This window comes from Oncorhynchus kisutch, unplaced genomic scaffold (genome assembly GCF_002021735.2).
Source record: "Oncorhynchus kisutch isolate 150728-3 unplaced genomic scaffold, Okis_V2 Okis03b-Okis08b_hom, whole genome shotgun sequence".
Lineage (NCBI taxonomy): Eukaryota > Metazoa > Chordata > Actinopteri > Salmoniformes > Salmonidae > Oncorhynchus > Oncorhynchus kisutch.
Window position 1 is genome coordinate 8,523,262 of NW_022261980.1, and position 22,976 is coordinate 8,546,237.

The window sequence follows — 22,976 nt, forward strand, 5'->3', positions numbered from 1 at the left end:
ACAACACAAAATCCATATGTTAGTGTGTGTATAGTGCGTATGTTATCGTGTGGGTGTGTTTGTGCCTGTACCTGTGTGTGTGTGTCTTCAATATGACAAGGAGGGGTCATGGTGTGTTCCACAGCAGATGTTAGACTCCTAGTCTACCCTGCAATGTTGTCATTAAGTTGCTGTAAACCCTGGGATTTACATTCAGTCTGACCACTCAAGCTGAAACAACAGTCAACATGCTTTACATACTGTAAACCAATCAGGATAAAGAGGGCAAGCACACATGACCAGGAGATGGCAGTACTGCCTATCACAGACGGTTTCTCTCGTAGTGAAAAAATAGGTTCTAATCCCTACCCAGAGGCACCTATCTCTCTCCCTCTCTCACACCCTTTCTCTCTCTGTCTTGTCCTTATCACTGTCTCATTCTCACACACACACACACACACACACACACACACACACACACACACACACACACACACACACACACACACACACACACACACACACACACACACACACACACTACTGGGAACAAGCGGTCTTAGTCAGCACTCCCTAGTACCACACCAGAATACTGATGAACCTGTTGGTCCACTGTGATGACAGACCTACGGACAACAGCCCCCACCTTGTGCCTATCGCTGATCGCAAACACTTATCTGAGCAAACACAAATTCAGGCTAATGTTTTACAGCCACACAGGTATTCCTCTTACAGCAAGGCTTTTCACAATAAAAACCAGGAGTAAACACGATAGAGCCAAAATGGTGATAAGAGAGAGAAAAGTAAATGACTTGTTAGCTTATCGAGTTGCTGTGTAATAGGTAGCAATAACATGAAAGGTGGACGTTAGCCACTTTGCTATTGTATACCACTTGAAATGCTAACACAGAGAAACTGGAGACTGCAGTGCCCCAACCTGACACCTGCTCAGTGTGACACAGTGTGAGAGGATGCCATCATCACTTCCTTTAACCCTATAACACACACACACACACACACACACACACACACACACACACACACACACACACACACACACACACACACACACACACACACACACACACACACACACACACACACACACACACACACACACACACACTATTGGGTCATAACCTGAGGGGAACTAGCCCTATAGGCCGAGGCTGTGTTATTTCACTGTTGTTGTAATGCTGGTCAAACATCATTTAGAATGGCCAAACTCAATAGTGGCAGTGTTAGGCTGCAGTGTCAATATTATCATTGCACACAGAGTGGGGAGGGGGGGGGGGGGGTTGCTATGTGTGTAGCCGTGTGCTAAGTGTACTCTGTCAACTCTGGCCACACAGAGGGGGGAGGGGGGTAGGGGTTGCTATGTGTGTAGCCGTGTGCTAAGTGTACTCTGTCAACTCTGGCCACACAGAGCGGGGGGTGGGAGGGGGGGAAGAGCAGTAACAACAATAAAGTTGTTGGAAAGAAAAAAAGAACAAAGGCGGAGGAATTCAGTCTCGCTGCGGCTTCAGGCGCTTCCTTGTTTGACAAAGAAATACATTCCTCTCTTCATTACCAGCCCTTTTTATGTTGTGCAGCAAATTCTTACCATTATCTCTCTGTTATGTCTACACTGGCTGACTTGTTGAGGCAAACTGAGCGGTGGAGGATTTTGTCCCTACGAATGCCAGCTAATATTTTTCTTCTATGTTGTTATGGTAGAGATAAACCTGGAAAGGATTCCGATTCAGAGCCCATGCTAAAGAATTATAGATTCATGTAATGGCAAAGTGCAAATAACATTCTGACTGTGGCAAAGTTAGACCTGTTCTGCTTCACAATTATTCCTGGAAATTGTCTAACCAAGGTTGTGTCTCCAATGGCACCCTATTCCCTAAACAGTGCACTACCCTATGTGGCTCTGGCTAAAAGTAGTGCTATATTGGAATATGATGCAATTCGGCCCAAGTGTATTTGACCCCTGACGTTTGTTGTTGTGACCACGTACAACCTCATGGCATGAATGTGGACTGTTCTCCACTGAGCTTCCATGCATCTGTCGAGGTTTTGTGGAAATGTTCAGTGACCATGAAGTGGACGGCCAAGTCAAGGACACCCTTTGTCAATACAGATAGCGCAGATCAATGATTACTGGCTATGCCACCACAAAAGGGGAAGTGCCTCTGTTTACATGTCTTTGTGGGGAGAAGTTGGGTTAGTGGAAAGAGGCAAATAACAGCTATTCAAACGAACCACTGAGTTGGGAGGGGTTGGTTGGTTGGTAGTCATTTCCATGTCAAAGGACCCATGATGGGAGCATGTCGAATTGGGTGTCAAATGAAAGCAAAGACCATTTTTACGATTATTATTTAGGCATATACAGTGAGCTCCGGAAGTATTGGGACAGACACGTTTTGTTGTTTTGGCTCTGTACTCCACCACTTTGTAAGTTAGCAGTGACTGTACGGCTAACTTCCAGTCACGTCAAACACTGTAGACAGAATAACAACACTGGCTGCATTGGTTTCAGCTGTTTTCTAGTGACATTCTATTTGGATCCATCCATAACAATGAGCTAATGAGGCACGTTATCGCCTGGCATAGAAAATGTGTTCTCTAGTCAGGACACTGCGGTTCAGAGGAGCTAGCCAACAACACAGCAAAACACAATCACTTCTAACTGAAGCTGGGAAGACTGCAAACTAACTGCACTTTGTTTCATTTGAACTTTTTTCAATCAACATTTGAATATTGAAACAATGTTGCAAATCTCCGCTGTTGAAAACAAAATATACGTGAGATAATGTCTAGATGCTTTTTATAGTGGTGATCAAGTTTATAACTTCCCTGCCTGGGCTGATGAGACAGTTGGTTGTGCAGTCAGATGGAACAGAGTAAATAGGCATTTTAACGTCATAGATTCAGCTGGTGGTAGGTACTGGAATAGACACTGGCTGGAATGCACATTCAGGATTAGACCCACCCATTCTATAATCAACTGTACTGAACCCTATTCTAATGTACTGAACTCTACTGTGTTGTGTTGTACTGTTCTGTACTCTAGTGTCCGGTTCTGTACTCTAATGTACTGTACTGAGCTCTACTGTTCTGTTCTGTGCTGTAGTCTTCTTTACTCTACTGTACTCTACTCTACTGTACAGCTGGAATGCACATTCAGGATTAGACCCACCCATTGTATAATCAACTGTACTGAACTCTATTCTAATGTACTGAACTCTACTGTGCTGTACTGTTCTGCACTCTGCTGTTCTGTATTCTACTTTACTGTTCTGTTCTGTACTGTAGTGTCCGGTTCTGTACTCTACTGTACACTACTGAGCTCTACTGTTCTGTAGTGTTCTGTACTCTACTGTACTCTACTGAGCACTACTGTTCTGGACTGTTCTGTACTCTACTGTACTCTACTGAGCTCTACTGTTCTGTAGTGTTCTGTACTCTACTGAGCTCTACTGTTCTGTAGTGTTCTGTACTCTACTGAGCTCTACTGTTCTGTAGTGTTCTGTACTCTACTGAGCTCTACTGTTCTGTAGTGTTCTGTACTCTACTGAGCTCTACTGTTCTGTAGTGTTCTGTACTCTACTGAGCTCTACTGTTCTGTAGTGTTCTGTACTCTACTGAGCTCTACTGTTCTGTAGTGTTCTGTACTCTACTGTACTCTGCTCTACTGTACTGTACTGTACTGTACTCTACTGAGCACTACTGTTCTGGACTGTTCTGTACTCTACTGTACTCTGCTCTACTGTACTGTACTCTACTCTACTCTACTGTACTCTGCTCTACTGTACTCTGCTCTACTGTACTCTACTGAGCTCTGCTCTACTGTACTCTACTGAGCTCTGCTCTACTGTACTCTACTGAGCTCTGCTCTACTGTACTCTACTGAGCTCTGCTGTACTCTGCTCTACTGTTCTGTTCTGTACTGTACTGTTCTGTACTCTACTCTACTGTACTCTACTCTACTGTACTCTACTCTACTGTACTCTGCTGTTCTGTTCTGTACTCTACTGTACTCTACTGTACTGTACTCTGCTCTACTGTACTCTACTGTACTGTACTGTTCTGTACTCTACTGTACTCTACTGTACTGTACTCTGCTGTTCTGTTCTGTACTCTACTGTACTCTGCTCTACTGTACTGTTCTGTACTCTACTGTACTCTACTGTACTGTACTCTACTGTTCTGTTCTGTACTCTACTGTACTCTGCTCTACTGTACTCTACTGTACTCTACTGTTCTGTTCTGTACTCTACTGTACTCTACTGTACTGTACTCTGCTGTTCTGTTCTGTACTCTACTGTACTCTGCTGTTCTGTTCTGTACTGTACTCTGCTCTACTGTTCTGTTCTGTACTGTACTGTTCTGTACTCTACTGTACTCTACTGTACTGTACTGTACTCTACTGTACTGTACTCTACTGTACTGTACTCTACTGTACTGTACTCTACTGTACTCTACTGTACTGTACTGTACTCTACTGTACTCTACTGTACTGTACTCTACTGTACTCTACTCTACTGTACTGTACTCTACTGTACTGTACTCTACTGTACTGTACTCTACTGTACTCTACTGTACTGTTCTGTACTGTACTGTTCTGTACTCTACTGTACTCTACTGTACTGTACTGTACTCTACTGTACTGTACTCTACTGTACTCTACTGTTCTGTTCTGTACTGTACTGTTCTGTACTCTACTGTACTCTACTGTACTGTACTGTACTCTACTGTACTGTACTCTACTGTACTGTACTCTACTGTACTGTACTCTACTGTACTCTACTGTACTGTACTCTACTCTACTGTACTCTACTGTACTGTACTGTACTCTACTGTACTGTACTCTACTGTACTCTACTGTACTGTACTCTACTGTACTCTACTGTACTGTACTCTACTGTACTGTACTCTACTGTACTGTACTCTACTGTACTCTACTGTACTGTACTCTACTCTACTGTACTGTACTCTACTGTACTGTACTCTACTGTACTGTACTCTACTGTACTCTACTGAGCTTTTCTGTGCTGTACTTTGATGTCCAAACATGTGAAACATAGACTTCTATGATTGGTTCAGATTTGGTCTGATCCGACCAACCAAATGGAGTCTTGTTTTGGGGGCAGAGCTCATTAAAATAATAGATAATGTGTAGAAAAATACCCCCAAATTGTTTGCATATTTCTACCTTTGTGTACCGATTCAGGATATACATCACCATGAAGAAAATGACATTCATAACTCTGCTTTTCTGTCTAGTACAGATCAGAGACACCAACATGAATTTCCCTTAATGCAGTTCTGTTACCGGGTGTAAATCCACTTCACTTACTGTAGTTCAATAACCAAAAGAGATTTGTGTCAGTGTGTGATGTCATAGCTGACACTCCATTCTTTCTGCAGACATCGTTGAACATTCATTCTGAGCAGATATTTAAGAGAGTTTTTGAACTTTGCATCTGCACAGTTCTTCCAGTAAATGTGTTTTTGTAAAAAAAAATCTGTGTAAATGATTAAATGTAGTCCTTGTGCATAGAGTTGTATGGTTTGTTACAATTTGAAATCAATGGGTTTTGTTTGGACTACATTTTAAGTGAAAGATTTGAGTCTCAATGCAATTCTGTAAAGTGTACAAATGGGCAGAAGTCAAGTGAGCAGTATATTCTAATGGCTTCAACTCCCCTTCCTACTGCTGTATATTCTAATGGCTATAAACTCCCCTTCCTACTGCTGTATATTCTAATGGCTATAAACTCCCCTTCCTACTGCTGTATATTCTAATGACTATAAACTCCCCTTCCTACTGCTGTATATTCTAATGGCTATAAACTCCCCTTCCTACTGCTGTATATTCTAATGGCTATAAACTCCCCTTCCTACTGCTGTATATTCTAATGGCTTCAACTCCCCTTCCTACTGCTGTATATTCTAATGGCTATAAACTCCCCTTCCTACTGCTGTATATTCTAATGACTATAAACTCCCCTTCATACTGCTGTATATTCTAATGACTATAAACTCCCCTACCTACTGCTGTATATTCTAATGACTATAAACTCCCCTTCATACTGCTGTATATTCTAATGACTATAAACTCCCCTACCTACTGCTGTATATTCTAATGACTATAAACTCCCCTTCCTACTGCTGTATATTCTAATGACTATAAACTCCCCTTCATACTGCTGTATATTCTAATGACTATAAACTCCCCTACCTACTGCTGTATATTCTAATGACTATAAACTCCCCTTCCTACTGCTGTATATTCTAATGACTATAAACTCCCCTTCCTACTGCTGTATATTCTAATGGCTATCAATTCCCCTTCCTACTGCTGTATATTCTAATGACTATAAACTCCCCTTCCTACTGCTGTATATTCTAATGACTATAAACTCCCCTTCCTACTGCTGTATATTCTAATGGCTATAAACTCCCCTTCCTACTGCTGTATATTCTAATGGCTATAAACTCCCCTTCCTACTGCTGTATATTCTAATGGCTATAAACTCCCCTTCCTACTGCTGTATATTCTAATGGCTTCAACTCCCCTTCCTACTGCTGTATATTCTAATGGCTATAAACTCCCCTTCCTACTGCTGTATATTCTAATGGCTATAAACTCCCCTTCCTACTGCTGTATATTCTAATGACTATAAACTCCCCTTCCTACTGCTGTATATTCTAATGGCTATAAACTCCCCTTCCTACTGCTGTATATTCTAATGACTATAAACTCCCCTTCCTACTGCTGTATATTCTAATGGCTATAAACTCCCCTTCCTACTGCTGTATATTCTAATGACTATAAACTCCCCTACCTACTGCTGTATATTCTAATGACTATAAACTCCCCTTCATACTGCTGTATATTCTAATGGCTATAAACTCCCCTACCTACTGCTGTATATTCTAATGACTATAAACTCCCCTTCCTACTGCTGTATATTCTAATGGCTATAAACTCCCATTCCTACTGCTGTATATTCTAATGACTATAAACTCCCCTTCCTACTGCTGTATATTCTAATGACTATAAACTCCCCTACCTACTGCTGTATATTCTAATGACTATAAACTCCCCTTCATACTGCTGTATATTCTAATGGGTATAAACTCCCCTTCCTACTGCTGTATATTCTAATGGCTGTATATATATATATTACGTGGGTATGTGAGAGAGGTTGATACTTTCTAATAATAACTACAGTTACACACGTTTACCTCTATTGAGTATTGTTCAAGGTGAAGCTGCTCTATTTATTTCCTGGGGAAATGTTCCTGGGGCCAGGGGGTTTCTTTCAACGACATATGCAAATAGAGACTTTATTCCTAGTATAGAAAGCAACGTTTCTGAACTTATCTAAAAATCTGGACGCACACTTTTCATATTAGGAGATACGTATTTACAGAACTGATGAAGTGTGTTTAGTGAAGTCTCAAAACATAGTAGGTGAAAGATTTGTGATAAAGAAGACACCAGGCAGGGATGTTGCTATTCTTCTTAAAAGGCTATCAGTTTCATTTCCTGAAACACAGTCACATGATAAAGAGGTGTGGTTGAGTTTTTCTATAGTCTGTGGACACTTCCTCAAGCAAGTTGGTGCCGAGATCACGATGACAAAATGTAAGTAACCTTAACTATTGTTTACATTTCTAATGCTAACATAATATCATACTTTTCACATCTTCGACTATCAAAGTTTCCGTTAGACATCAGAGTTTCTATTCCTGAAACACAGTCACCTGACCAGCAGATGTGGTTGGGTTTATTATCACAATGACCAAATAGAAGGAACATTTAACTATCATTTACATTGCTAATGCTTAATAGGATATCATTTTTCCCTGTCTTGTTAGATTATCCTGCCATCTATCACTTCATTGGATTGGGAACATTGCTGAGTCGTAATATTGGGGTCACTTAGAAATGTCCTTGTTTTTGAAATAAAAGCAATTCTTTTTGTCCATTACATCAAATTGATGTTATATACAGAAATACAGTGTAGACATTGTTAATGTTGTAAATGACTATAGTAGCTGGAAACGGCAGATTTTTTCTGAAAATCTACATAGGAGTACAGAGGCCCATTATCAGCAACCATCACTCCTGTGTTCCAATGGCACGTTGTATTAGCTAATCCAAGTTTATAATTTTAAAAGGCTAATAGATCATTAGAAAACCCTTTTGCAATTATGTTATCACAGCTTAAAACTGTTGTGTAGATTAAAGAAACAATAAATCTGTCCTTCTTTAGACTAGTTGGAGCATCAGCATGTGGGTTCGATTACGGGCTCAAAATGGCCAGAAACAACGTCAACAGTGAAGAGGCGACTCCGGGATGCTGGTCTTCTAGGTAGAGTTGCAAAAACAAGCCATATCTCAGACTGGCCAATGAAAATAAAAGATTAAGATGTGCAAAAGAACACTGGACAGGGGAGCTCTGCCTAGAAGGCCATTATCCCGGAGTCGACTCTTCACTGTTCACGTTGAGACTTGTGTTTTGCGGGGTCCTATTTAATAAAGCTGCCAGTTGAGGACTTGTGAGGCCTCTGTACGCCTATGTAGATATTCCATTAAAAATCTGCCGTTTCCAGCTACAATAGTCATTTACAACATTAACAATGTCTACACTGTATTCTTGATCAATTTGATGTTATTTTAATGGACAAAAAATGTCCATAAGTGACCCCAAACGTTTGAACGGTAGTGTACAGTGCCTTGCGAAAGTATTCGGCCCCCTTGAACTTTGCGACCTTTTGCCACATTTCAGGCTTCAAACATAAAGATATAAAACGGTATTTTTTTGTGAAGAATCAACAACAAGTGGGACACAATCATGAAGTGGAACGACATTTATTGGATATTTCGAACTTTTTTAACAAATCAAAAACTGAAAAATTGGGCGTGCAAAATTATTCAGCCCCCTTAAGTTAATAGTTTGTAGCGCCACCTTTTGCTGCAATTGGGAGAACTTGCACAAACTCCTCCAGTACATGTGTGCCATGCTTGTAGCATCATACCCAAGAAGAATCAAGGTTGTAATCGCTGCCAACGGTGCTACAACAAAGGACTGAGTAAAGGGTCTGAATACTTATGTAAATTTATTTTTTATACATTTGCAAAAATGTCTAAACTGTTTTTACTTTGTCATTGTGGGGTATTGTGTGCAGATTGATGGGGGAAAAAAACATTTCATTAATTTTAGAACAAGGCTGTAATGTAACAAAATGTGGAAAAAGTCAAGGCACCTGAATACTTTCCGAATGCACTGTAAATTATTTTAATAGCAGAACACTGTAAAGTCCTTCATTCCTCTGAAGAGTATGAATTAGGCTGTTTGAGATGATTTGAATCCTAAGAAACCTGCATACACATCGTTTGAAGTACAACAGACCAACATTTCTACTGTAGTAGGTCAAAGCAGTATTCTGGAAAACCTTGGACGGGCATGGGTGAGGTAGGCATGGTGATGCCCATGTGAATTTATTTTCTTTTTTTGACTTCGGACCAATGCCTACTTGTTTTTAATTTCAATGGTTTATTCACTGGAAGGTGATTATACAATATTATATAACATTTCCACATGCAAAAGGTGTCTTTCAAAAATGTAATTTGCGTTTCAAATTGTGTTCATTTATTGTCCAGGGCATGGTTTCCCAAAAGCATCTTGCTAAGTTCATCGCTAGAACCTTCGTAGTCTCATCGTAAAATCTCAGACCCGACACTTGTTATTTACCGACTTTCTCAAACCTCTAGTAGAACAGCTAACTGGGTCGTTAGATGCTTTTGTTTGCCCTTTGCATCACTTTATAAGCAGAAGTTCTCCACCAAACATAGAATCAAGACGTTTATCTGTCTCTACGGCCGCCGATAACTTCAGAACAAAGTTGACTACAGTACAACGTTACCAATGTCTTTGCAATTGTTATGAACAAGAATAAGGTTAAGCAAGGCTTATATGACTGTACCTGACTTAACATTTTAACAGAGGTAATAATAGAGATGTCATCCCACAGATCTACTGAACCTGTAGAAGCAGATGTTTGAAGAATGAATATCGTCCCAGGTCAAATCCAGGTCCAATTTGTACAGACAGTGCATGGGGTGCAAAGGCAAACAGATCCCATTATAAAGTGCATTATTGACAGGAAGTTGGAGAAACTAAAGAAATTGATCAGAGGTGGCAAGGACTTGAATGGACTGTACCCTTGTGCTGAGTGGAAGGATGATGTTACCCCTTTAATTGCTGCTGTTGCATTTACAAATGACAATATTTGTACATTTCTTCTGAAAGAAGGTGCTGACCCCAACATCCAATCAACAAATAGTTGGGTTCCTTTGCATTATGCCGCAATGTCAAAAGCTCCTGTCAGTTTAGTGAGTAGATTAATCGCAGCAAAAGCAGATCCAGAAGGGGCACCAATCCAGATGTTAACTCCACTTCAATTGGCGGCTAACAATGACAGAGAAGACATTGTGAAAGAGTTGATGATGTCTGGAGCATTTGCTGAAAGAAATCTCAAAGCATATCCCGCTACTGACCAAAAGATAGCAAGCATGATTCAGAAATTCTCTTCAGAGAGTGAGAATTTTGTCAAATTGAAGATTTTTTATGATTTTTCTTGTGCAGTAGGACTCAAATCAGTGGAGGATGTTTTCAATGAATATGGCAAACACATGCTGGTGGTGAACCCTGTGAATCATCTCACACTATATGACATGTCTTTTAACGCCATTGGACAAAATGCGGATCAGTATCGTCAAGCATCCATAAAGTGGCTGAGAGAATCTCAGAAAATTGATCTCTACATTGAGGAGGCAACCAATCGTTTGTCTAAAATTCCCAAACATTTACAAGATATGGTAGTGAATTGCTTGACAGCTGTTTTTAACATTATGAAAGAAATATCTCTTGGACTGTCACTGGTAGTAATACCCACTCTTCTGAAATACCTCACACATGAATCCAAAAGTACCCCTCAAGGACTAAATCGCAACATTTCAGTTGTCAGACTACTGTATGTGATTACTCAGAAAGCTCCAAATCACAAACATGGCTGGACCCTCCCTTTTGTTGAGGAGTTATGCAAGAGGATCATCTCATTCACTGATCAAGCATATCTCGCCAATCCTCAGACCTCAAGCTTAGCTGTTTTAACTTTTGGTCTGCTTGCAGATCTTTACACCTTCGATTGTGTACCTGCGATTATCACATCGCGAGGGATAACCTCTGTGCCGGAGAAAATACTTGTTACTGCCGAAATGGAGATGGATGAAGATCTGAAAGAAAAGCTAAGGAAATTAGATGTGTCCCTACGAAGTCCAGTCCCACCAACGGATACAACTGAACAATTGCAGGGAATGAATCTGTCAAAGAAGAAGAAGAAGAAGAAGAAGAAGAAGAAGAAGAAGACAATTCAGGAAGAGTTGTCGGTAGAGAAAAGTACACCTGACATGACTGAGAAGCCAGATCTTGATGCTTCATCAATTCCAGTTGAAGAATCTGGTGTACATGGTGAACATTCCAGTGTTAAACCATTTCCCTCCACCACCGACGAATTGAAACCCCGGAAATGGCACAAAGTTAGTGAGCGGTGGAGGCCTCAGTTGGAGGAACTCAGCAACATAGATGCAGGCAAGGTTTACAGATTGGGAAATCTCAATCTTGTCGTACATCCGGATTTCCAAATAGCCAAAGGAAGTGATGGAACTGAAGTCTTTCTGGGCTTGAAGGATGATGGTACTGAGGTGGCCGTGAAGAGAATGCTCAAGTCAAACTATCAAGATCTGAAGAGAGAAGAGGGTTTTTTAAGATTACCTCAGCTGGATAGTCCCTGCATTGTGAGATATGTGGACTTTGCAGAGGACGAGCACTTCGGTTACCTTGTTCTTCAGCTCTGTGAATACACCCTTGATGAATATATCAAAGACCACCTACCAGAGGACAAAACCCCTGTCCTGAAGAAAATAGTGCACGAGGTGCTCTGCAGTCTAAGCGTTCTGCATAGTCGAAACACAAAAATTCTGCACCGGGATATCAAACCCCAGAATGTTTTAATAGGTAAGACCAGACCATGTAGTAATTCAACAAAAATGTGGGCTAAAGAAATATTATTTTGATGTTTTATTTATTAACCTACATTTCAATGCTACACTTTATATGATCTTCTCTTCAGATGTTACAGGCAGAGCGAGATTAGCCGATTTCGGTATAAGTCGACAATTGAACATGGGACAAACAACTCTACATACAATCAGTGCAGGAACAAAATGTTGGAAGGCCAGAGAAACGTTAGATGAAGACAGTGGGATCGGATATAAGAGGAGCACCGATATTCAGGTTAGTTTTCAACTTTAAATAAGTCACTATACTTTGATTACCAGATCTATTTTCCAAATTGATAGAATGCATACTAAACTATGTTGTGAAGGAGAAGTCCAGTGGTTCCCAGAGTAGCCCTCTACAAGATCGACACCAGACACTTCATCAACCATCTCCCTGACCACCACCTTCTGATCAAGCCATGAACGGTCCCTCTATCTTTGGAGGATGCATGTTCTCAAAGACTCGGCCTCTATTGGTTGACCTAGCTGACTATAGCTAGGCTACTCTTGATGATGTATTGGTTGACCTAGCTGACTATAGCTAGGCTACTCTTGATGATGTATTGGTTGACCTAGGTTACTATATCTAGGCTACTCTTGATGATGTATTGGTTGACCTTGCTAACTGTAGCTAGGCTACTCATGATGATGTATTGGTTGACCTAGCTGACTATAGCTAGCCTACTCTTGATAATGTATTGGTTGACCTAGCTGACTATAGCTAGGCTACTCTTGATGATGGATTGGTTGACCTAGCTGACTATAGCTGGGCTACTCTTGATGATGTATTGGTTGACCTAGCTAACTATAACTAGGCTACTCTTGATGGTGTATTGGTTGACCTAGCTAACTATAGCTAGGCTACTATTGATGATGTATTGGTTGACCTAGCTAACTATTGTTAGGCTACTCATGATGATGTATTGGTTGACCTAGCTAACTATAGCTAGGCTACTCATGATGATGTATTGGTTGACCTAGCTGACTATAGCTAGGCTACTCTTGATGATGTATTGGTTGACCTAGCTAACTATAGCTAGGCTACTCTTGATTATGTATTGGTTGACCTAGCTGACTATAGCTAGCCTACTCTTGATAATGTATTGGTTGACCTAGCTGACTATAGCTGGGCTACTCTTGATGATGTATTGGTTGACCTAGCTGACTATAGCTAGGCTACTCTTGATGATGTATTGGTTGACCTAGCTAACTGTAGCTAGGCTACTCATGATGATGTATTGGTTGACCTAGCTGACTATAGCTAGGCTACTCTTGATGATGTATTGGTTGACCTAGCTAACTGTAGCTAGGCTACTCATGATGATGTATTGGTTGACCTAGCTAACTGTAGCTAGGCTACTCTTGATGATTTATTGGTTGACCTAGCTAACTGTAGCTAGGCTACTCTTGATGATTTATTGGTTGACCTAGCTAACTATAGTTAGGCTACTCTTGATGATGTATTGGTTGACCTAGCTAACTATAGTTAGGCTACTCTTGATGATTTATTGGTTGACCTAGCTAACTATTGTTAGGCTACTCATGATGATGTATTGGTTGACCTAGCTGACTATAGCTGGGCTACTCTTGATGATGTATTGGTTGACCTAGCTGACTATAGCTAGGCTACTCTTGTTGATGTATTGGTTGACCTAGCTGACTATAGCTAGGCTACTCTTGATGATGTATTGGTTGACCTAGCTGACTATAGCTAGGCTACTCTTGATGATGTATTGGTTGACCTAGCTAACTATAGCTAGGCTACTCTTGAGATTTATGGGTTGACCTAGCTAACTATAGTTAGGCTACTCATGATGATGTATTGGTTGACCTAGCTAACTATAGCTAGGCTACTCATGATGATGTATTGGTTGACCTAGCTGACTATAGCTAGGCTACTCTTGATGATGTATGGGTTGACCTAGCTGACTATAGCTAGGCTACTCTTGATGATGTATGGGTTGACCTAGCTGACTATAGTTAGGCTACTCTTGATGATGTATTGGTTGACCTAGCTGACTATAGCTAGGCTACTCTTGATGATGTATTGGTTGACCTAGCTGACTATAGTTAGGCTACTCATGATGATGTATTGGTTGTTTGTTTTTTGCTATTGAAGCATTTTGATATTGTTATGAAAAGCGCTATAGAAATGTAATACATTATAAATTATTATTATATTCTTTTCAGGTGGCCGGGATGTTAATGTATTACATCATCTCTGGTGGACATCATCCATTTGGCAAAGGCATCCATTGTGAAGTTAACATTTTTCAAGGGAAGTACACACTGGAACATGTTGAGGATGAAGTGGCCAAGGACCTCATTGAGTGGATGATCAATGAAGACCCAGAGAAGAGACCTACAGTGGAGGACACACTGGCCCACCCATACTTCTGGCCAGAGGAGAGGTGAGAAGCAGTGCTAACACTTGTCAATCAGAAGGTTAGTTAAGATCAGTGATTTACTTATTACTTATTTCCACTGGGCATTTACCTTTTTTAATGGGTTCAGATTCTAACAACGATTTATCTCAATGCAAATGTGATCACCGTTTGACACTGACCCAGTTGAATGCATTTAAATGTACACTGTTGTTTTTCAGGAGAGTGGAGTACTTACGAAAAATTGGTAACGAGAAGGAAGCAGAGAACTGTCGCAAAGCAGACCCAGGACTCCTTCATGCTTTGGACCAGTGTGCTGAGGCGAGGTCGTTCACAAAGTGGAAGTCCAAGGTGAACAAGCCGCCATTTTATCAAATTTAATTTACATGTACATTCGTCCTAGTGTAGTGTCTAGTAGTAGTCACACTTACTGTTATTTATTTGTGTACACAGATACCGCCTGAGTTGATGAACAAGTTGGATGGTAAAAAGAAGCCCTACCCAGACAACACATTGGGTTTGTTGCGCTTCATACGCAACCTTCATGAGCACTAGTAAGACATATTCATAGTTTTGTCTAAAAACATGCACATGAACTTTATTTACTCTCTTACCATTGAAGGTGGTTGAATATTTTGTCTCTCTCTCTCTCTGAAGCATTGAGGATGTGGATTCGGTTGACATATTGACAATGTTCCCTGATCTCTTTGGATGCGTCTACAAGTTTGCGAAGAAAAAGGAGTCGAATTCAAGAAGTAGTCTGAAGAAATGGTTTCACAGAGAAGATGTAAGATAATGATTCTGACATCTGGAAGATTAACACTGACTAACTTCTGAAATCTTGGCTTGACTTTTCTGTTGCCATTAAATGACTCACTAGTGTAAGTGTTAGATGAATGTTCTTTAGAGGAAATCAAGAGGCTATGCAGCACTCTGCCTCTGTTTACCTACTTGGTGTTTTGGCCATTTTCTTACATCATATAACAGTACTTATCTCATAAGCTAACATGAATGTGAAATGTAACGATACTTCGTAATATTATTCAATTTGCCTCAGTTTATTTTATTCATGGTTTATTTACTGTATGTATAATAGCAATGACACATACTGTACCTACATACAACTTCTCTGTTGAAAAGTATTGTAACGAGCTGAATCTATTAATAAAGAGTAACATCTGAATAGTATAGCCTACAGTGCATGCCTCTTTCTTCACTCTACAACAAACGGCTTAGTTCATGGAAACCCCAAAACATCAAAGATATAGAATATATACTGTTGAAGTCGGAAGTTTACATACACCGTAGTCAAATACATTTAAACTCATTTTTTTATTTTTTTTTTATTTTTTTACAATTCCTGACATTGAATCCTAGTAAAAATTCCCTGTCTTAGGTCAGTTATGATCACCACTTTATTTTAAGAATGTGACATGTCAGAATAATAGTAGAGAGAATGATTTATTTCAGTTTTAATTTCTTTCATCACATTCCCAGTGGGTCAGAAGTTTACATACACTCAATTAGTATTTGGTAGCATTGCCTTTAAATTGTTTAATTTAGGTCAAACATTTCGGGTAACCTTCCACACGCATCCCACAATAAGTTGGTTGAATTTTGGCCCATTCCTCCTGACAGAGCTGGTGTAATTAAGTCAGGTTTGTAGGCCTCCTTGCCAGAACATGCTTTTTCAGTTCTGCCCACAAATTTTCTATAAGATTGAGGGCTTTGTGATGGCCCCTCCAATACCTTGACTTTGTTGTCCTTAAGCAATTTTGCCTCAACTTTAGAAGTATGCTTGGGGTCATTGTCCATTTGGAAGACCCATTTGCAACCAAGCTTTAACTTCCTGACTGATTTCTTGAGATGTTGCTTCAATATATCCACATAATTTTCCTTCTTTATGATGCCATTTATTTTGTGAAGTGCACCAGTCCCTTCTGCAACAACGCACCCCCACAACATGATGCTGCCACCCCCGTGCTTCACGGTTGGGATGGTGTTCTTCGGCTCGCAAACCTCCCCCTTTTTCCTCCAAACATAACGATGGTCATTATGACCAAACAGTTCTATTTTTGTTTAATCAGAACAGAGGACATTTCTCCAAAAAGTACGATCTTTGTCCCCATGTGCAGTTGCAAACCATAGTCTGGCTTTTTTTTTACAGCGGTTTTGGAGCAGTGGCTTCTTCCTTGCTGAGCAGCCTTTCAAGTTATGTCGATATAGGACTCGTTTTACTGGATATATATATATATATATAAATACTTTTGTACCTGTTTCCTCCAGCATCTTCACAAGGTCCTTTGCTGTTGTTCTGGGATTGATTTGCACTATTCGCACCAAAGTACATTCACCTCTAGGAGACAGAACTCGTCTCCAACCTGAGTGGTATGTCAGCTGCGTTTATGGTGTTTATACTTGCGTACGTTTGGAAATTGCTCCCAAGGATGAACCAGACTTGTGGAGGTCTACAATTATTTTTCTGAGGTCTTGGTTGATTTCTTTTGATTTTCCCATGATGTCAAGAAAAGAGGCACTGAGTTTGAAGATAGGCCTTGAAATACATTCACAGGACCTCGAATTGACTCAAATGATGTCAATTAGCCTATCAGAGGCTTCTAAAGCCATGACATAATTTTCTGGAATTTTTCATGCTGTGTATGTAAACTTCTGACCCACTGGAATTGTGATACAGTGAATTATAGGTGAAATAATCTGTCTGTGAACAATTGTTGGAAAAATGACTTGTCATGCACAAAGGAGATGTCCTAACTGACTTGCCAAAACTATAGTTTGTTAACAAGAAATTTGTGGAGTGGTTGAAAAAACAAGTTTTAATGACTCCAACCTAAGCTTATGTAAACTTCCGACTTCAACTGTACCTGAACATCAACAGGTCCATGTTTGTCCTCGTCTGAAATGTTGTCATCAATTCACAGCAACGCACTGATTTTAACACAGCAGTGACAACCAACTCCCGTGGTAAGCAGCCCTGCCATCCCATACACAAAGCTATAGGACGTTTCTCAGATTCAGATCCACTAGCAACTAAGCTACTAAACAGTAACTGTTTGAAAAGAATATCCAATCTTTATTCTTAATGAGTGCTATTTACATACTTTCCTCTTTGTTAATTGCCTTTTCTAATGGTCTTTATTAGGCCTGTGTTCCCTTAGACTGAGTACTCATGCTACTCAAGTAAATAAAATGTAAAAAAAAGCCAGCTGGTTTGCCACAAGCTAATAGCTAACCACTGCTAATAGCAATGCAACAAACATTCCATGTCGATGGACTAAACTGTGCTTCCAGCAGTACATTATGAGCACTGAGCTGATCTAACGCTCACCCAAGTCAATTTGCATTCGCATTACCCTCCTGTACCCGGTGCTGCCGTTAGCCTCGGGGCCTCACCTGTCACACTGTATCCAGACAGCGTCAGGAAGCCCGAGCAGCTCCAACTCTAGCCCCAGGCTGCTCCCCCGGCCTGTGCTGACAAGCTGCTTTCTCACCTCTCTGATGGCACATCAAGTAAGTCGTGTGGAAGGAATTGCATTATTATATTTGTGTGATTCCTGCTCACACCTTTTCCTGTGTGTTTGTGTGTGTGTGTGTTTGCACACTTGCATGTTTGTAATGTGTACAGAATGTACGTATGTGTGTATATGTATAGGCTATGTGTGGGTGTGTGTGTATGCGTTCACACATTTGTGTGTCAGTGTGCCTGTGTGTATGCGTTCATATATTTGTGTGTGTGTGTGTGTGTGTGTGTGTGTGTGTGTGTGTGTGTGTGTGTGTGTGTGTGTGTGTGTGTGTGTGTGTGTGGTCTGAATTTCAGAGGGAGTGTGCCAGATAAAACTGATGCAGAGCTACAGAGCTGAGACTGGGAGGTGAGACTGGAAGGTGAGCCACAGTGCAGAGCTGAGACTGGGAGATATTTACTGTTGCCAGGATCCAGAGGCCTGCCTGCCTGCCTGCTTACCTGCTTGCTTGCTAAGACCAACAACGGGGTCTGACTGAATGCAGTCATCCTCTCTCTCTCATGGCTAATTACAGTGATACATCCTATTAGCTCTGTGGACACACAAACCCCCTAGAAATAGCATTTGACCTTGAGGGGACTAACGAAATGTTCCCAGTTGGTCAATGTTTTGTTTGTTTACTATTGTTGTGGGGACTTCTGGTCCCCACAAGTATAGTTAAACACACACACAGAGACAGAGAGGAACCTTTATGGGGTGTGGGGAAGAAAGAGGACGTCAGTGTGTGGCATGAGAAGAAGCATATACTATGTTACACTTTACCATAAATTATGTGGTTCATTACTCCACCCTCTGGATCATGCAGGATAGACACAGTGAATAAGTTCATACTTAATCACTACTATCAATGATATGGAGGTGATACTATTCCATAGTTAAAATTTTTTTTAAATAATTTTACCTTTATTTGACCAGGCAAGTCAGTTAAGAACACATTCTTATTTTCAATGACGGCCTGGGAACAGTGGGTTAACTGCCTGTTCAGGGGCAGAACGACAGATTTGTACCTTGTCAGCTCGGGGGTTTGAACTCGCAACCTTCCGGTTACTAGTCCAATGCTCTAACCATTAGTAATAACGGGTTTGAACTCGCAACCTTCCGGTTACTAGTCCAATGCTCTAACCATTAGTAATAACGGGTTTGAACTCGCAACCTTCCGGTTACTAGTCCAATGCTCTAACCATTAGTAATAACAAAGATATATATTTAATATGCAGGTTATAATGAGTTATAATTCCACTGTAACAATTAGGTTAAGTTAGTAATAGGATCCATATTTTGTGTGTGTGTGTGTGTGTGTGTGTTCACATGTTGTGTCTGCTGCATTGCTCCCAGTAGGTTACAACCTGTTCTAGTCACTGGGCTGTATTTCAGGGCTCCGACTGGTGCTTCCACAGGGTGTGGATCCCTGATGAAGGGGAAATTTGTGCTTGGTAAGCATGGCAGGATTTACGACCCTGGTCTGAAGTGACAAGGGATATAAATAAGCACTCTGGAGGGACGGTTTCACATGGGGAATTATGGCCCTCCCAACATGACAGTTTGTGTGTGTGAGAGAAAAGTTTGTGTGTTTACCTTTCTATGTGCTACCATCCATGGACACCACAATGTTGTCTGACTCAGCCATTCTCCATTTGAGCAAACAGACATCCTTATTACAAGTTGGCCAGGTCTTCATTGGCTCCTGTCGACTCCTTAGCAATTACACTTCAATTACTATTTTATTATTATGTGTTTACCCAGGCAAGTCAGTTAAGAACTAATTCTTATTTACAATTGGGCCAATTGTGTGCACACTCCGTTCCATCCCTTACGCTCCGTTCCATCCCTTACGCTCCGTTCCATCCCTTACGCTCCGTTCCATCCCTTACGCTCCGTTCCATCCCTTACGCTCCGTTCCATCCCTTACACTCCGTTCCATCCCTTACGCTCCGTTCCATCCCTTACGCTCCGTTCCATCCCTTACGCTCCGTTCCATCCCTTACGCTCCGTTCCATCCCTTACGCTCCGTTCCATCCCTTACGCTCCGTTCCATCCCTTACGCTCCGTTCCATCCCTTACACTCCGTTCCATCCCTTACACTCCGTTCCATCCCTTACGCTCCGTTCCATCCCTTACGCTCCGTTCCATCCCTTACACTCCGTTCCATCCCTTACACTCCGTTCCATCCCTTACACTCCGTTCCATCCCTTACACTCCGTTTCATCCCTTACGCTCCGTTCCATCCCTTACACTCCGTTCCATCCCTTACGCTCCGTTCCATCCCTTACACTCCGTTCCATCCCTTACACTCCGTTCCATCCCTTACACTCCGTTCCATCCCTTACGCTCCGTTCCATCCCTTACGCTCCGTTCCATCCCTTACGCTCCGTTCCATCCCTTACGCTCCATTCCATCCCTTACACTCCGTTCCATCCCTTACACTCCGTTCCATCCCTTACACTCCGTTCCATCCCTTACGCTCCGTTCCATCCCTTACGCTCCGTTCCATCCCTTACACTCCGTTCCATCCCTTACACTCCGTTCCATCCCTTACGCTCCGTTCCATCCCTTACGCTCCGTTCCATCCCTTACACTCCGTTCCATCCCTTACACTCCGTTCCATCCCTTACACTCCGTTCCATCCCTTACACTCCGTTTCATCCCTTACGCTCCGTTCCATCCCTTACACTCCGTTCCATCCCTTACGCTCCGTTCCATCCCTTACACTCCGTTCCATCCCTTACACTCCGTTCCATCCCTTACACTCCGTTCCATCCCTTACGCTCCGTTCCATCCCTTACGCTCCGTTCCATCCCTTACGCTCCGTTCCATCCCTTACGCTCCATTCCATCCCTTACACTCCGTTCCATCCCTTACACTCCGTTCCATCCCTTACACTCCGTTCCATCCCTTACGCTCCGTTCCATCCCTTACGCTCCGTTCCATCCCTTACGCTCCGTTCCATCCCTTACGCTCCGTTCCATCCATTACGCTCCGTTCCATCCCTTACACTCCTTTCCATCCCTTACGCTCCGTTCCATCCCTTACGCTCCGTTCCATCCCTTACGCTCCGTTCCATCCCTTACGCTCCGTTCCATCCCTTACGCTCCGTTCCATCCCTTACGCTCCGTTCCATCCCTTACGCTCCGTTCCATCCCTTACGCTCCGTTCCATCCCTTACACTCCGTTCCATCCCTTACACTCCGTTCCATCCCTTACGCTCCGTTCCATCCCTTACGCTCCGTTCCATCCCTTACGCTCCGTTCCATCCCTTACACTCCGTTCCATCCCTTACACTCCGTTCCATCCCTTACACTCCGTTCCATCCCTTACACTCCGTTTCATCCCTTACGCTCCGTTCCATCCCTTACACTCCGTTCCATCCCTTACGCTCCGTTCCATCCCTTACACTCCGTTCCATCCCTTACACTCTGTTCCATCCCTTACACTCCGTTCCATCCCTTACGCTCCGTTCCATCCCTTACGCTCCGTTCCATCCCTTACGCTCCGTTCCATCCCTTACACTCCATTCCATCCCTTACACTCCGTTCCATCCCTTACACTCCGTTCCATCCCTTACACTCCGTTCCATCCCTTACGCTCCGTTCCATCCCTTACGCTCCGTTCCATCCCTTACGCTCCGTTCCATCCCTTACGCTCCGTTCCATCCATTACGCTCCGTTCCATCCCTTACACTCCTTTCCATCCCTTACACTCCATTCCATCCCTTACACTCCATTCCATCCCTTACACTCCATTCCATCCCTTACTCTCCATTCCATCCCTTACACTCCATTCCATCCCTTACACTCCATTACAGACATTATTATATCCTCCCATCAGCAGCCTCCACTGGTTGATTCCCATTGATGTGTTCCATAGACTACATAAACCGTGTGTTAATGTTGACTTTTCTAGTTGACATAAACAGCTATGCAAGCACAATTCAGCTTTAGTTATACAAGCTAAGTGGGTGCATGGTGTCAATTCAAATCAAAGTTTATTGGTTTTGCAGTACAGTTTTGTAGATGTTATCTCAGGTGCAGCAAATTCTTATGTTTCTAGCTCCAACAGTGGGAACTCCTTCAAGACTGTTGGAAAAGCATTCCTCGTGAAGCTGGTTGAGAGAATGTCAAGAGTGTGCAAAGCTGTCATCAAGGCAAAGGGTGGCTACTATGAAGAATCTAAAATCTAAAATGTTTATGGTTACTAACGTGATTCCATATGTGTTATTTCATAGTTTTGATGTCTTCACTATTATTCTACAATGTAGAAAATGCTAAAATTAAAGAAAACCCTTGAATCAAATCAAATCAAATCAAATGTATTTATATAGCCCTTCGTACATCAGCTGATATCTCAAAAGGCTGTACAGAAACCCAGCCTAAAACCCCAAACAGCAAGCAATGCAGGTGTAGAAGCACGGTGGCTAGGAAAAACTCCCTAGAAAGGCCAATACCTAGGAAGAAACCTAGAGAGGAACCAGGCTATGTGGGGTGGCCAGTCCTCTTCTGGCTGTGCCGGGTGGAGATTATAACAGAACATGGCCAAGATGTTCAAATGTTCATAAATGACCAGCATGGTCGAATAATAATAAGGCAGAATGAATGAGTAGGTGTGACCAAACTGTTGTGAAAATTGTTATGAACTGATTAGCATTTTAATGAGGGAAATAAGTATTTGACCCCCCTCAATCAGAAAGATTTCTGGCTCCCAGGTGTCTTTTATACAGGTAACGAGCTGAGATTAGGAGCACACTCTTAAAGGGAATGCTCCTAATCTCAGTTTGTTACCTGTATAAAAGATACCTGTCCACAGAAGCAATCAATCAATCAGATTCCAAACTCTCCACCATGGCCAAGACCAAAAAGCTCTCCAAGGATGTCAGGGACAAGATTGTAGACCTACACAAGGCTGGAATGGGCTGCAAGACCATCGCCAAGCAGCTTGGTGAGAAGGTGACAACAG

At 41.8% G+C, this 22,976-nt stretch overlaps 1 protein-coding gene across 7 annotated transcripts; it reads left to right on the forward strand.

The window, feature by feature from the left end:
* The first annotated feature begins 7,392 nt into the window (after window positions 1–7,392).
* LOC109879923 (serine/threonine-protein kinase/endoribonuclease IRE1a) lies at window positions 7,393–15,677 on the forward strand. Of its 7 annotated transcripts, none has more exons than XR_004206717.1 (7): window positions 7,393–7,621; window positions 10,015–12,059; window positions 12,175–12,338; window positions 12,430–14,548; window positions 14,709–14,838; window positions 14,941–15,041; window positions 15,145–15,677. XR_004206717.1 is itself a non-coding variant. In XM_020472121.2 (7 exons), the coding sequence occupies exons 2-7, from the start codon at window positions 10,049–10,051 to the stop codon at window positions 15,281–15,283; spliced, it is 2,766 nt and encodes a 921-aa protein (XP_020327710.1). In that variant the 5' UTR covers window positions 7,393–7,621; window positions 10,015–10,048; the 3' UTR covers window positions 15,284–15,677. The 7 variants fall into 7 exon arrangements, 4 of the variants coding, with proteins under 4 accessions (XP_020327710.1, XP_031668423.1, XP_031668422.1 ...); XR_004206716.1 differs by having other exon boundaries at window positions 12,430–14,514; XR_002253614.2 differs by having other exon boundaries at window positions 14,294–14,548.
* The last annotated feature ends 7,299 nt before the right edge of the window (window positions 15,678–22,976 follow it).